This window comes from Oncorhynchus clarkii, chromosome 8 (assembly GCF_045791955.1).
Source record: "Oncorhynchus clarkii lewisi isolate Uvic-CL-2024 chromosome 8, UVic_Ocla_1.0, whole genome shotgun sequence".
NCBI classification, from domain to species: domain Eukaryota; kingdom Metazoa; phylum Chordata; class Actinopteri; order Salmoniformes; family Salmonidae; genus Oncorhynchus; species Oncorhynchus clarkii.
The window spans coordinates 28944522-28960180 of NC_092154.1; the positions used below are offsets into that span (position 1 = coordinate 28944522).

The 15659-nt window shown below is 42.4% G+C and overlaps 2 protein-coding genes across 5 annotated transcripts in view; one reads left to right on the forward strand and one right to left on the reverse strand.

Annotated features, from left to right (window-relative positions):
- LOC139415235 (BRF1 general transcription factor IIIB subunit b) overlaps positions 1-15659 on the reverse strand; it is a 131077-nt gene that overhangs the window by 72982 nt on the left and 42436 nt on the right. For both annotated transcript variants that reach the window (XM_071163165.1, XM_071163167.1), the window contains exon 7: positions 2177-2326. In XM_071163165.1, the coding sequence (XP_071019266.1) occupies positions 2177-2326 (150 nt within the window). The remainder of the gene's footprint in view (positions 1-2176; positions 2327-15659) is intronic.
- On the forward strand, positions 10376-14816 carry LOC139415234 (BTB (POZ) domain containing 6b). 3 transcript variants are annotated; one of them, XM_071163164.1, is made up of 5 exons: positions 10376-10482; positions 11899-12193; positions 12339-12429; positions 12739-12857; positions 13304-14816. In XM_071163164.1, the coding sequence occupies exons 2-5, from the start codon at positions 11988-11990 to the stop codon at positions 14334-14336; spliced, it is 1449 nt and encodes a 482-aa protein (XP_071019265.1). In that variant the 5' UTR covers positions 10376-10482; positions 11899-11987; the 3' UTR covers positions 14337-14816. The 3 variants fall into 3 exon arrangements, with proteins under 3 accessions (XP_071019265.1, XP_071019264.1, XP_071019263.1); XM_071163163.1 differs by lacking the exon at positions 10376-10482 and adding an exon at positions 11497-11647; XM_071163162.1 differs by lacking the exon at positions 10376-10482 and having other exon boundaries at positions 11684-12193.

Sequence of the window (15659 nt, forward strand, 5' to 3'; positions counted from 1 at the left end):
CTTTGCTTGACATCATGGGAAAATCAAAAGTCAGCCAAGACCTCAGAAAAACAAAATGTAGACCTCCACAAGTCTGGTTCATCCTTGGGAGCAATTTCCAAATGCCTGAAGGTACCACGTTCATCTGTACAAACAATAGTACGTAGTATGAACGTACTTTGGTGCAAAAAGTGCAAATCAATCCCAGAACAACAGCAAAGGACCTTGTGAAGATGCTGGAGGAAACAGTAACAAAAGTATCTATATCCACAGTAAAACGAGTCCTATATTGACATAACCTGAAAGGCCGCTCAGCAAGGAAGAAGCCACTGCTCCAAAACCGCCAGAAAAAAGCCAGACTACGGTTTGCAACTGCACATAGGGACAAAGATCTTACTTTTTGGAGAAATGTCCTCTGGTCTGATGAAACAAAAATAGAACTGTTTGGCCATAATGACCATTGTTATGTTTGGAGGAAAAAGGAGGAGACTTGCTAGCCGAATAACACCATTCCAACTGTGAAGCACGGGGGTGGCAGCATCATGTTGTGGGGATGCTTTGCTGCAGGAGGGACTGGTGCACTTCACAAAATAGATGGCATCATGAGGTAGGAAAATTATGCGGATATATTGAAGCAACATCTCAAGACATCAGTCAGGAAGTTAAAGCTTGGTCACAAATGGGTCTTCCAAATGGACAATGACCCCAAGCATACTTCCAAAGTTGTGGCAAAATGGCTTAAGGACAACAAAGTCAAGGTATTGGAGTGGCCATCACAAAGCCCTGACCTCAATCCTATAGAAGATGTGTGGGCAGAACTGAAACAAGTGTGTGCGAGTAAGGATGCCTACAAACCTGACTCACTTACACCAGCTTTGTCAGGACGAATGGGTCAAAATTCACCCAACTTATTGTGGGAAGCTCGTGACAGGCTATCCAAAACTTTTGACCCAAATTAAACAATTCAAAGGCAATGCTACCCACTGGGAATGTGATGAAAGAAATAAAAGCTGAAATAAATCATACTCTCTACTATTATTCTGACATTTCACATTCTTAAAATAAAAGTGGTGATTCTGACTGACCTAAGACAGAACATTTTTACTAGGATTAAATGTCAGGAATTGTGAAAAACTGAGTTTAAATGTATTTGGCTAAGGTGTATGTAAACTTCCGACTTCAACTGTACATGCTTAGTACTTTTTACCAGTGAACCAGTATCTATACCCTAATGTTCTGTGCACACTGGTTGGGACTGCAATAAGTAGGCTAGACCCAATCACTTGTTTCCATGCGTGAAGAGACAAAAGAGGCTGTTGTGCCATCACCGCGTTGCACTTGCGCACACTTTTGTTGTTCTATATCTGAACAGACCTCACGGATAGAGGAGAAGGCTTTTCTGTTTACAGCTCATCTTCCACCCCAGAGGACAGAAGCCATTTAAAGCCATGTGTCCTAGTCTAAACTTCCCCTCCTTTGCTCCAAATACTTTGAATGATTAATGAATAAATTATGAATTATTTAGATATCGCAGTAGGCAGCAAATATTTGGGAGGAAAGGCGGGTGGCAGTAGTGGTTGGGGGGTTTGAAGAGCTGAACCTTACACTTGAGGAGGAAGCTTGTTGTGCTATTTATTCCTAAACTATGGGATATTGCTGACTCCACAGCGCAGAATAGAATAGAAGCTTAAATGCACTGCTTTAGGGGTTTGAGGGCAGAGGGGTCTCAAGCTGTTAAATTTTGAACACTGTGTTCTTAGACTCCAGGCTAGGTACTGAGTAGGCTTTACAGCTTTTCATGACTGTTGCTTCTCTGTCACCCACAGCACATTCATAACCCACAGCACCTTCATAAAGAACTATTAACGGTCACTTCAATCTTTTTTTAAATGTATTTTTTAACCTTTATTTAACTAGGCAAGTCAGTTAAGAACAAATTCTTATTTACAATGACAATTTACAATTTAGACTACTGTGCCAATTGGGAGCCCAATGTTAAGACCAATGTTTCAGTCACAAAGACAGTTGAATCTATGGTTCTAGCAACCTGTCTTTTTTAAAAGTGTTATGCTGGCACTTTTGGACAGGAAGTCTTGTATAAGGACAATTGCGCCGATCAAGACCTTCAGGTGGAGAGACTGGTCACTCCAAAGGTCAGGCCACGTCCTAAAGTTCATCCCCGTGGCAACCAACGTACCTGCCCCACACAGCCCAGAGGGCCTGCGTCCCGTGTGCATCCAGTCCCTCTTCATCCTCTGTAGTAGGCGCAGTGCAGTCATGGACACCTCATGGGTCTTCTCCCCAAATTCCAGCATGTGGGCGAAACGAGGGATGTACAGGCAAGGGTCTTCGGGAAGGAGGAGAGGAAGTTAACAATACAAATATGTAACATCATAAAAATATAAGGAGGATGAAGGCACTCTTCATTAAGGGTGTGCCGACCTGGCCATACTCACTCATATTCATAATCGTATCTGTAAATTGACAGTTGATCGGATGATACTCGTGATCGGAAATATAATAATACCTAAGTACAGTGCCTTAAGCAAGTATTCACACCCCTTGACTAAAATAGATTTAACAGAGTACCACAGTATGAGTCAAAATACCTATCAGTCAAACAAGGAAATGGTTCCAATAGTTTTTCCAATGAATAGTGGAAAAACAATTGGAACCATCTCCCTGTTTGATCGCTAGGTTTTATGTGTATTATGACACCTCTACTGTGGGGCTCTATTGTCATTTTTTGTCAACGATCTACACAAAATACTCTGTAATGCCAAAGTGGAAGAAAAATTCTAACATCGGACAATAAAACACTAATATACAGTATCTCTAATAAATAAGTATTCAAGCCCGAGTCAATACGTTAGAATCGTCTTTGTCTTTCTGAATAAGTCTTTAAGAGCTTTGCACACCTGGATTGTACAATATTTGCACATTATTATTTTCAAAATTCTTCAAGCTCTGTCTAGTTGGTTGTTGATTATTGCTAGACAGCCATTTTCAAGTCTTGCCATAGATTGGCCTCGTGTGTTTGGTAATTGTCCTGCTGAAAGGTGAATTTGTCTCCCAGTGCCTTTTTGAAAGCAGACTGAACCAAGTTTTTTCCTCTAGGATTTTGTCTGTGCTTAGCTCTGTTCTGTTTCTTTTCATTCTAAAAAACACCCTATTTCTTGCCGATGACACGCATACCCATAACATGATGCAGCTAGCACCATGCTTGAAAATATGAAGAGCGTTGCTCAGTGATGTGTTATCTTGGATTTGCCCCAAACATAACGCTTTGTATTCAGGACAAAAGTAAATTTTTTGCAGTATTACTTTAGTGATTTATTGCAAGGATGCATGCTTTTCCTTCTTTTTACTCTGTAATTTATGTTTGTCGTTACTCCACAATACTATGTTGTTAATCCATTGTCAGTTATATCCTATCTCTTCCATTAAACAGTAACTGTTTTAAAATCACCATTGCGCTCATGGTGAAATCCCTGAGCGTTTTCCTTGCTCTCTGGCAGCTGAGTGAGGAAGGGCGCCTGTATCTTTGTAGTGACTTGGTGTATTGATACACCATACAAAAGTGTAAATACTAACTTCACAATGCTCAAACATTCAATGTCTGGACACTGGTCTTACACATAATGAACATTTTATGATTCTAATTCCGACGTAGGCAGGAAATTAGAGTAAATACATTTTACCTCAACTATGGCGTGGGGTTGGAGTCAATTCAGTCAATTCAGGAGATGAATGAGAAAGTGACATTTTAAATTCTTAAATCGACATTTCAATTAACTTTCAGAATTTATATGAAAATAACCCCAACTCTCATTTACATACAATTCCATGTGCAACTTAACAAATGCTTGGCAGCTAACTCTAAACTCGCCACTGGAGCCAAGGTTACTGAACGGGTGAGTGACGGTTATAAAGCAATAAGGTGAGACAGGCTTTGCTTAATTAAGGGCTTGAGGTAGTGTTATGTCAAGAAATATGATTCCATAAGGGCCTTTTTTTTTATTTAAATACAGTGTGGCTAAATAAACTGCGAGTTTAAATAGGAAACTGGATCTGGTGAACTCATATATACCATAAAAAAACAGACTTCAATTTGAGTTTTCATCAGTACCTTTCACTGATATCCTTTATACTGTATAAAAGGAGCTTAAAGAAGATGAAAAGACATTCGGCAACTCTTGGTAGTACAATGGCAGATTTGGCTGAAAAATATGTATTTTTTTGTTAAAACCAATGCGTTTCAGCAAATGTCATGGAATTAATTAATTAAAGGTGTTGAAAAGCACAGTTTTGAGTCCTCATGATCGGCTTCAGGGCAAATCTGGGTCTGTTTTGTAGAGCAGTGCTGCTCTGTGGGGACAGTTGTTCTCTGTGGGTGTGGTGTCACACCAAGGATATATGCCCAGTATCTTATATAAAGTAAGTGAGAGATAGTGTCACCTAGATCTAGCTAAGTCCTTGGCAAACTGTGTAGCTGTCCCACCAAGGCTTAATATTTCCCTGCAGTCCCTATTCCAGTGCCTATTCCAAGCTATGGCCCACTTTATACAGAGCAACTGGCATACTAGGCAATATAACCAATCATAGACCTCCTTTTATTTGAATCATTGCACATCCTGAGGGTGACCATTTTGAATCTATTTTCATGTTCACTCTGTTGGTAATGTTTAGAAATTGGATCAAAATTGTAAAAGTAGCAGAGATGCTACTCTGGAACTTTGATAAGCCCATAGGGTTTATGTTCAACAATATATATATAAAAAAATGCAAGATAAAAAAGAATTGATATAATATAATTCAATATCATGTTTACATTTTTCAATAACCACCAAAAACTCTGAAATCTCCATCCCTAACTACAACATTTTCAGACAAGATAGAACGGCCAAAGGGGGCGGTGTTGCAATCTACTGCAGAGATAGCCTGCAGAGTTCTTTCCCACTATCCAGATCTGTACCCAAACAATTTGAACTCCTACTTTTAAAAGTCCAACTCTCTAAAAACAAGTCTCTCACCGTTGCCGCCTGCTATAGACCACCCTCTGCCCCCAGCTGTGCTCTGGACACCATATGTGAACTGATTTCCCCCCCATCTATCAGAGCTCATGCTGCTAGGTGACCTAAACTGGAACATGCTTAACACCCCAGCCATCCTAAAATCTAAGCTTGATGCCCTCAATCTCACACAAAGTATCAATGAACCTACCAGGTACCACCCCAAAGCAATAAACACGGGCACCCTCATAGATATCATCCTAACCAACTTGCCCACTAAATACACCTCTGCTGTTTTCAACCAAGATCTCAGCGATCACCTCCTCATTGCCTGCATCCGTAATGGGTCAGCTGTCAAACAACCTCCACTCATCACTGTCAAACGCTCCCTGAAACACTTTAGTGAGCAGGCCTTTCTAATCTACCTGGCCCGGGTATCCTGGAAGGATATTGACCTCATCCCATCAGTAGAGGATGCCTGGTTATTTTATTTAAATGCCTTCCTCAACATCTCAAATAAGCATGCCCTATTCAAGAAATTTAGAACCAGGCACAGATATAGCCCTTGGTTCTCTCCAGACCTGACTACCCTTAACCAACACAAAAACATCCTATGGCGTTCTGCATTAGCATCGAACAGCCCCTGTGATATGCAACTTTTCAGGAAAGTTAGAAACCAACATACACAGGCAGTTAGAAAAGCCAAGGTTAGCTTATTCAAGCAAAAATGTGCTTCCTGCAACACAAACTCAAAAAAGTTCCGGGACACTGTAAAGTCCATGGAGATTAAGAACACCTCCTCCCAGCTGCCCACTGCACAGAGGTTAGGAAACTCTGTCCACTATAATTGAGAATTTCAATAAGCATTTCTCTACGGCTGGCCATGCTTTCCACCTGGCTATCCCTACCCCGGTCAACAGCACTGTACTCCCCACAGCAACTCGCCCAAGCCTTCCCCATTTCTCCTTCTCCCTAATCCAGTCAGCTGATGTTCTGAAAGAACTGCAAAATCTGGACCCCTACAAATCAGCCGGGGTAGACAATCTGGACCCTTTCTTTCTAAAATTATCTGCCGAAATTGTTGCAACCCTTTTTACTAGCCTGTTCAACCTCTATTTTGTGTCTTCTGAGATTCCCAAAGATTGGAAAGCAGCTGCGGTCATCACCCCTCTTCAAAGGTGGGGACACTCTTGACCCAAACTGCTCAGACCTATATCTATCCTACCCTGCCTTTCTAAGGTCTTCGAAAGCCAAGTCAACAAACAGATTACCGACCATTTCGAATCCCACAGCCCCTTCTCCGCTATACAATCTGGTTTCAGAGCTGGTCATGGGTGCTCCTCAGCCACGCTCAAGGTCCTAAACGATATCTTAACCTCCATCGATAAGAAACAATACTGTGCAGCCGTATTCATTGACCTGGCCAAGGCTTACAACTCTGTCAATCACCACATTCTCATCGGCAGACTCGATAGCCTTGATTTCTCAAATGATTGCCTCGCCTGGTTCACCAACTACTTATCTGATATTCAGTGTGTCAAATCGGAGGGCCTGTTGTCCGGGACTCTGGCAGTCTCTATGGGGGTGCCACGGGGTTAAATTTTTGGGCCGACTCTCTTCTCTGTATACATCAATGATGTCGCTCTTGCTGCTGGTGAATCTCTGATCCACCTCTACGCAGACGACACCATTCTGTATACTTCTGGCCCTTCTTTGGACACTGTGTAACAACCCTCCAGACGAGCTTCAATGCCATACACTCTCCTTCCGATCGCTGCCTGCACCTGCCCGCCCGTCCAGCATCACTACTCTGGACGGTTCTGACTTAGAATATATGGACAACTGCAAATACCTAGGTGTCTGGTTAGACTGTAAACTCTCCTTCCAGACTCACATCAAACATCTCCAATCCAAAGTTAAATCTAGAATTGGCTTCCTATTTTGCAACAAAGCATCCTTCACTCATGCTGCCAAACATACCCTCGTAAAACTGACCATCCTACCGATCCTCGACTTCGGCGATGTCATTTACAAGACCCTGCCACATACGTCTCATGTCTGAGCCGTTGAATTGCGACTCCACCTTGTCCCTGTACTGGTATTTCGCTTGTTCGATTGCCTTGCGGAGGGAATAACTACACTGTTTACATTCACAACCATATTTCCAGACCTCTTTCCATGGTTAAATGCGGTGGATGGCGCTTTCAGTTTTGCGTGAATACCGCCATCCATCCACAGTTTCCATCCTTCCATGGCGAGGGGCAGTCATTGCGCTAACGCTAGTTAGAAATTGCACTAATGATAGATAGCAACTTCCTTCAAACTACATACAGAGACATAAAAACATTTGACTCTGGGGAAGTCGATAAAGGGCTTAATTACTAAAATCTTGAACTATAGCTTTAAGTACTATGTAAAAACATGTTATACAATGTTGTTACTAATGTAATTACAGTGTTGCTACACAGGTTTAAGAGCAACTTAATGTCAAGTGTTACCACTTGATGATAAAGAAATAAGAACAGTAGTTCAATTCGAAAGCTTCTCTAATAACAACCCAACAGAGATAAATACTAGTCTGGTATCTAATCTGTCATTGTCAAGCCAAACATGAGTAACAAGTAACAAGTAACAAGGACTTGGCATGATAGCACCAACAGACAGCACTCAGGCTAGATAAATACTAGCCTATGATAACAATTTCCACAGTGGTTTATTGATATCATCGGATTGACCTACTGCGGTTTTCTACTGTGCTATCTTTTATCACAATAGACATGATTGTAAATATTGGTCTGATATACACTAAGTATACAAAACATTAAGAGCACCTGCTCTTTCCATGACAAAGACTGACCAGGTGAATCCAGGTGAAAGCTATGATCCCTTATTGATTCCACTTGTTAAATCCACTTCAAATTAGTGTAGATGAAGGGGAGGAAACAGGTTTTAAAGAACGATTTTTAAGCCTTGAGAAATGGATTGTGTACGTGTGCCATTCAGAGGGTGAATGGGTAAGAAAATATTTAAGTGCCTTTGAACGGGGTATGGTAGTACAGTAGGTGCCAGGTGCACCAGTTTGTGTCAAGAACTGCAACACTGCTGGGTTTTTCAAGCTCAACAGTTTTCCCTATGTATCAAGAATGGTCCACCACCCAAAGGACATCCAACCAACTTGACACAACTGTGGGAAGCATTCAAGTCAACATGGGCCAGTGTCCCAGTGGAACGCTTTCGACACCTTGTAGATTTCATGCCCCAATGAATTGTGTCTGTTCTGAGGGTGGGGGTGCAACTCAATATTAGGAAGGTGTTCCTAATGTTTGGTACACCCAGTGTACATATCATATACATTTTGCTCCAAGCAACATTAGCACCGGAGCAGACATTTCAAGGAAGCCATTCACAACAAAGAATAATGCAGTTTCAATGAAGAATGAACCCCAGGATATGCTTCATATTACACTGGAATTTAAATTGATCTGGAAGTCACTATTTCATTGTAACTGCATGGATAATATAATGTGTGTGTGTGTGTCAAACTTTGATTAGCGAGTGTGATGAATGGTAATGGGTTGAGAAGGATCTTCAAACAATAGCAGAGTAGTGTAAGTCTACTGGGCGGCTGAGTGCCAACTCTGGACTGGATGACCTGAGTTGCCTTCCAAATGACATCCTATTTCCGATATAATGCACTGATTTTGACCCCTATGGATTGACAACTCAAATCGCAAAAAAAAAAAATGAAAAAAGGGCTTTCTAATTAGCCTTCTTACCTAATGACAGCTTATAGATGTAACAAAACAATACCTTTACATTCAATATTGTTTAGACAATCAAATAGTTTAATTGAAACTTAAATAAACAATTTCCAGAATCGAATATAGGCTGCAAAAATACATTTATTTAGTAGGCTTTCACCAGCTGCACCGGTTTAAACATGATATAGCCTGCATAGCCTATGGTCTAAATCATGGGTTTCAAACATCTGGCCCACGGGTGGTTTGAGTAAAAAAATATATTAAAAAATAAACGTTTTGTATTTAAAAAAAATAATAAATTGGGGGTGGGTGGGACGAACTCGATATACTAAAAATCAATAAAACCAAATCGAACTGTGTAGAAATGATAATGGACCTTCATTCATAAAGTGTCTTGACTGTGTCCAGCTCGCTAATAATCACCAAAATTAAAGCTAGACAGACAGTAAAGGCGCATCGAAAATAAAAATGTAACTGACACTCCTTGTGTTAATGAAGGAAAGCCTGAATTAACGTAATAATTAACTGATAATAAACTGAATTAGTCTATCGTAAACAAATAATCCATCTACCGGGTTGTTGACTTTGTCCACAATGACTCGTTAATCCTTCCAAACCAAACCGGGGCTTTCACTTGTGCAGGACCTGTTTCCAAGACGGTGTATTTCATAACATTTATTTTTACTTATCTGGTTACGTTACGCTAGCCAGGGAAAGTAGTCTAAACTTGACAACGTATTCTCACGTGGGGGGATGAAACATATGTTCTAGCACTACACAAATAATGGACAGTTCCTTAATCCATTGCATGTACTGTACTGTATGTCTGCCCCACCGCACACAGAATGGGATTCACAACACAATGCAACACAACAAGCTCCTGGGTTTGTAAAAAAATATTATCTTGATTTAAAACATTTCCAACCTTTAATATAATTTTTCTGAACCACGAACTGACCCGTGGGTTGAAATAATTTCTTCATTACACCCACCAAATAATTTTTCTATAGGTCAATCGGGAGGCAACGCAGATATCTGACCAGATACAGGACTCTGTACTGAACTATACTCTACAATTGGGGCGGCAGGGTAGCCTAGTGAGTTAGAGAGTTGGACTAGTAACCGAAAGGTTGCAAGTTCAAATCCCCGAGCTGACAAGGTACAAATCTGTTGTTCTGCCCCTGAACAGGCATTGAAAATAAGAATTTGTTCTTTAACCTAGTTAAATAAAAGGTTACAAATAAAATAAATCATGGACTTGGCCAAATCAAGTCCGGTCCAAAAAACAACCTCCTTAGACGACCCAATGTATTTTCCAATGGACGTGGGTATCAATTAAACGATGATGACTATCAGTGGCATTGATGTTCTATTCTTGATTAAGCTTCCTCTGCATGCCACTGTTTAGAATTTATAATAGACAAGACCACAAGATCTGCCAGGCAAAATACCATTGTCTGAAATTGTATTAAGTATAAGCTGCTTACTTCTGGACCCGTCCGTTTTTAAACCCCTTCCAAACGATTCCATTTTGTAGCTCCGTGGCCCTCTGTTGGAAAACCGGGGAAACTGGCCTGGGAACAGGACAAACAGTTGAAGCCCAACCCCCCCCTCTCCCTACCGTTTACCAGTCCTCCGGATTTTAACATGGCTCCTGGCTGCGAACAAGCGTCCAGTAACCGAACCTGAACGTTTTTCTCTGTCAATCGACCCTCCCGCATTTCAATCAGGTAAAGATTTATTAACTGTTCGGTCGTGGGGTTTCCCACGAATGGAAATGTTGCTGAATCGAACGCTATAGTTGGCATCACTTCGACTGTACAGCCTGTGCGATTAGGGGGAAGACATTTCAGCAGATATTTTCTGTGTAGCCTACTTCGTCTTCTTAAAAATGCACCGTTTCGAGAGCAACATTTTGGGCTCATATAACTTGAAATTGTGTACATTGTGTCTAACTGAAAGACTGGCGATTGCATCTCACAATTGTATCCAAATATTTCAATATAATTTACATAATTGTGCAAGCACTTCGCTTCATTTGTTACATGGAACGCAATTAAAAACGGCGTCCGTTTGGCAAGCCATGTCCCGCACTGTCAGCAAATTAATTGTTTCTCAAGTAGGCTTTTGCACCTTGAATATGCTATAGCTCGATATGCTCTATAAAACACACATGATATATATGTCTGTTCAATCCAGTTTTCGTGGAGCGTGTTTTGGTTCATAATTCGTAGTTTAAGTAACTTTGTGCAGTAAACTATTCATGTGGCGTACAAACCAGATGGATTTCATAGTAGGCTACAATGTAGAATATATCATACGCTATCTATGAACCAAAATCACAAACGGGGCCTCTTCTGATATAAATATGCCTGAAATGAACCATATTGCTCCCATTTATGTGGGCAATTTAAGTAGTGACGAGAACGTTACGGTAAGGGTTAACTCTCTTGCTCGGATCTTCGCCATGTAATATTGTACAGATCAGCTGTGGGAGGCGCATGCGGAATACTGACGTGCAAAGGCATCAGGGAATCTGATTTGTCAAACTCGAACTGGGCGCCCGCCCTCGATACACAAAACTACAGTACCTACAGTCATAAGAGTAGAATGATTGTTGGCACAGGGATGGATCACGTACCATTTGGATAATGATTTGAACTCGCGTCCGCCTGGATATCTAATAATTGTGACAACATCGTCGCCGCAGTGGAGTTATGCAACATTGTAACAATTTGCAACAGTTCGCCCTTTGTGCAACGTGGATGTGATTATTTTAGAGGGGATACATTGTCGCTTAAAAGGAGGACGCTATGAGATAGATTAAATTGTAACCGCTTCGGATGTAATTCCGCTGGACGGACACCTTGATGTTGCTGTGCAAATATTTTCAGGGTGCGTAGGGGTTTTGTTTGATTGTACATAGACCTACGACCGATTACAGAGGGTATCGGTTTATAAACGTGTTACATTATGTGGAATTATTTTTTTAAAAATCTGAACTGTTATACATACTTATTTGCACTTTAAATGCACGTCGCCTTGTCCAAAGGTTGATAGGTGGATTTGTTTTCTGATGCCAGAACCCCCAGATTGCCTGTATGGCCGAATCATGAAGTTTTTTACATTTTTGCTTTTGCTTCCAGAAACTTTAAAAAGGACTAAAAAGAGTGGGAAGCAGTCCGGCAAGCTGCCAGTATGCTATGAAATCGTGACTTTGTCCGTGAAGAAGAAGATGGCTGCAGAACTGTACCCTGCCAGTTTAAACACCAACCTCCCTAACAGCAACGGCGCGGTAGTGACTGCAGCCAGCAAGAAAAACATCGTTCAGGTCACCCAAGCTGTGACCGTGCCGACTACGACTGCCACTCAGCAAAATATCAACAACAACAACGTCGAGACTACCAGTTGGCAGTCCACTCACCCGACATTGCGAGAAAGGTATGTCAAGCTTCAGTTCTCGTTCTATTTTATAATGCAAATATTATATTATGCAAAGCCTTGCGTAGTGATTGCCCCTCCGTGATTAAATATGTCATCGATTTAACGTGGCATGATAAATTATATCTTATTTCGCTTCTTTCAGGAATGCCTTGATGTTCAATAAAGAACATATGGCCGATGTTCATTTCATTGTGGGTCCCCCTGGTGAATCACAGAAAGTTCCAGCGCATAAAGTAAGTGCGCTTTTCTTCTGCGCCACAGTCTCAGCTTGTTGGCTCTGTGTAGATTAGAAGTCTGAAGCAGTCATGTAGTATATGTATAGTAGTAGCCTACCATGCTTTTCCTGCCATTGTGGCCCATTGGACACTGGATTTTCTATTTGTTTTATGAATTACATTAAACTCTCATATAATTTACATTTAAGTAAATATAAGCACCACAAATGTGTAATGTGCACATACTTTATAAAGAATGTATCCCATCTTGCCAAACAATATGCATAGCCATATTGAAATAACCCACTTTCCCTCTTGTGTTTACAGTATGTTTTGGCTGTGGGCAGCTCTGTTTTTGGTGCCATGTTTTATGGAGACCTGGCAGAAGGGGAGTCTGAGATTCACATCCCAGACGTGGAGCCTGCTGCTTTTTTAATTCTGTTAAAGTGAGTAACACCATCTCTGTGTAAGACTTGCTAATGCATTTCAGTCCTTTTTGTCAGCAAAGTTGCCATGCTTTTGTCATATAGCCAATATATAGGGGCGGCAAGTAGCCTAGAGGTTTGAGAGGCAGGCCTGCAATCTGAGGTTCGCTGGTTTGAATCCAAAGTTTCCTATTTAGTGCCCATCAGCAAGGAACGTAACCCTTTAACTTCCTTTAAACCCCTTGGTGTGTTTGTTTGATTTCAGGGGGTTGGGTTGGACAATAAAGTATTTTTTCATGTATTGCTGTGGTTGGGGTCAATGTAATTTACATTCAGGATATTCATTGAATTGGCTCATTGAAATGGATTTGGTCCCCAACCCTGATCGATTGGATGTTTAGCAATCATTCTATCATACATTGTGATGGTGGATGTGGTTATAATGGCTAAAATCCTCACTCTTCCAGGTATATGTACAGCGACGAGATTGAACTGGAGGCGGACACAGTGCTGGCCACTCTGTACGCCGCCAAGAAGTACATTGTGCCTGCCTTGGCCAAGGCCTGCGTCACTTTCCTGGAGACCAGCCTGGAGGCCAAGAACGCCTGTGTGCTGCTCTCTCAGAGCCGCCTCTTTGAGGAGCCAGAGCTGACACAGCGCTGCTGGGAGGTGATCGACGCCCAGGCTGAGCTAGCCCTCCGCTCCGAGGGCTTCTGTGAGATCGACCTGCAAACCCTGGAGATCATCCTGCGCCGTGAGACACTGAACACGCGCGAGGCAGTGGTCTTCCAGGCAGTGCTGGAGTGGGCGGTGGCTGAGTGCCGGCGCCAGGGCCTGGGCGCCACGGCACGGAACAAGCGGGCGGTGCTGGGCAAGGTACTGTACCTGGTGCGCCTCCCCACCATGACTCTGGAGGAGTTTGCTGACGGCGCGGCACAGTCGGACGTGCTCACCCTGGAGGAGACGCACGACATCTTCCTGTGGTACACGGCGGCCAACAAGCCCAAGCTGGAGTTCCCGCTGGCTCAGCGGACAGGCCTGACGCCGCAGCGATGCCATCGCTTCCAGTCATCGGCCTACCGGAGCAACCAGTGGCGATACCGGGGTCGCTGCGACAGCATCCAGTTTGCCGTAGACAAGCGTATCTTCATTGCCGGCCTGGGCCTGTATGGCTCGAGCGGCGGCAAGGCTGAGTACAGTGTCAAGATTGAACTGAAGCGGCAGGGTGCCACACTGGCGCAGAACCTCACCATGTTCGTGTCGGACGGCTCCAGCAGCACATTCTCAGTGTGGTTCGAGCACCCGGTCCAAGTGGAACAGGACACCTTCTACACGGTCAGCGTCGTGCTGGACGGCAACGAGCTGAGCTACTTTGGGCAGGAGGGCATGACTGAGGTGCAGTGTGGAAAAGTGACATTCCAGTACCAGTGCTCCTCGGACAGTACCAATGGGACGGGCGTGCAGGGGGGGCAGATCCCCGAACTGGTCTTCTATGCATGAACCCTAGGGTTGGTTTGTAACACATCCCTTCCCCTGCGTGGAAGTGCATTCTACCACTGGATTCGTTGCTGGGGATTATTGCTGGGGATTATTAGAGGGTCCAAAAGCAAAAGAGTTCCTTTGCCTTCTTCAACAATGTAGCAGCAGTGAGAAATTATGTAAATGAAAACATGCCTGTTAGTCCTTTGACAAAATGTTTGAGTGATGGAATGCTCTTTCCATTTTTATTTATTGAGATAAAGATAAAACCTATGATTTTAACTATTGAGCGCTGTGGCATGCAGCCTGGTGTAAATATTACAGAGAAGTTGTATTATTGCACTCCTACTGGGCCACTCCCTGTTAGCGTGTTGTTTTTTGTAAATAACTTGAGGCTAATTTGTTTACAGCTTGAGGTTGGCTGACAAATGACATGTCTTGTATTTAGTGCGCAGCTTAATGGAACTGCAGAACATAAAGAAAACGTTTTTGTGACTCAAACTCAAAGGTGTTGATACTTGTTCTTTGGTAACACGCCCTGAGATTACATGACAGAGTATGCTGTTAGACAATGAGAGAATTAGGGGTCACCAGGGAACCATTTTCTTGCATAACATCATCTCCACCTCTTCCAGTAGCAAAATTATGCATACCATGTAGTCTGGAGTTTGAAATACTCAGTCATGTATTTTTTGACACAAAATGAGGCGTAATGGAATTATGACTCTTTATTATGCTGCAGCATACTAAATTTCGAATAGGCCGACAACCTCATAGTGAAATGTTAGTTCTTTAACAGTAAAATCATGTTTCGGCTTGCCACTTGTGCCTTTTTAGGAGGGTTTGATCACCAATGTAAACTTGAAAGGCAAATGACCTTCGCACAACCCTGACAAATCACAACGGATTCATACGTTTCTCTCACGCTGTGATTTCAAGTGTTCCACAGGACAACATAATCGCTCTGTAATCAAAACAGAATAATTTGCATAAATTGCAGAGGCGACGAAGCGACTCGCAGTGCCCTTTTTTCCTGTTTCAACCAAAGCTTTTTACTCACATCTCCAACATATTCAGGGGACTGTCTGGCTCATCTTTCTGGTTGGGTGCCACCTCTCAAAGTTGTTAAGTGAAATTGGGAGATGGATTTGAATTCAATCCATTGAAATGTGCTTGCAGTGCTTTCATCATTCTAATGAGGGGTAAACACTAGAGCAAGTTGGAGATGGTAGAATGGCAGACTTTCTGCTGACAGGCAGCTGGATAGGAATTACCTAGCAGGGAAGACATACTGACATGCAACTCAGGGCCCATATTCACAGTCTCAGAGTGCTGCTGACCTAG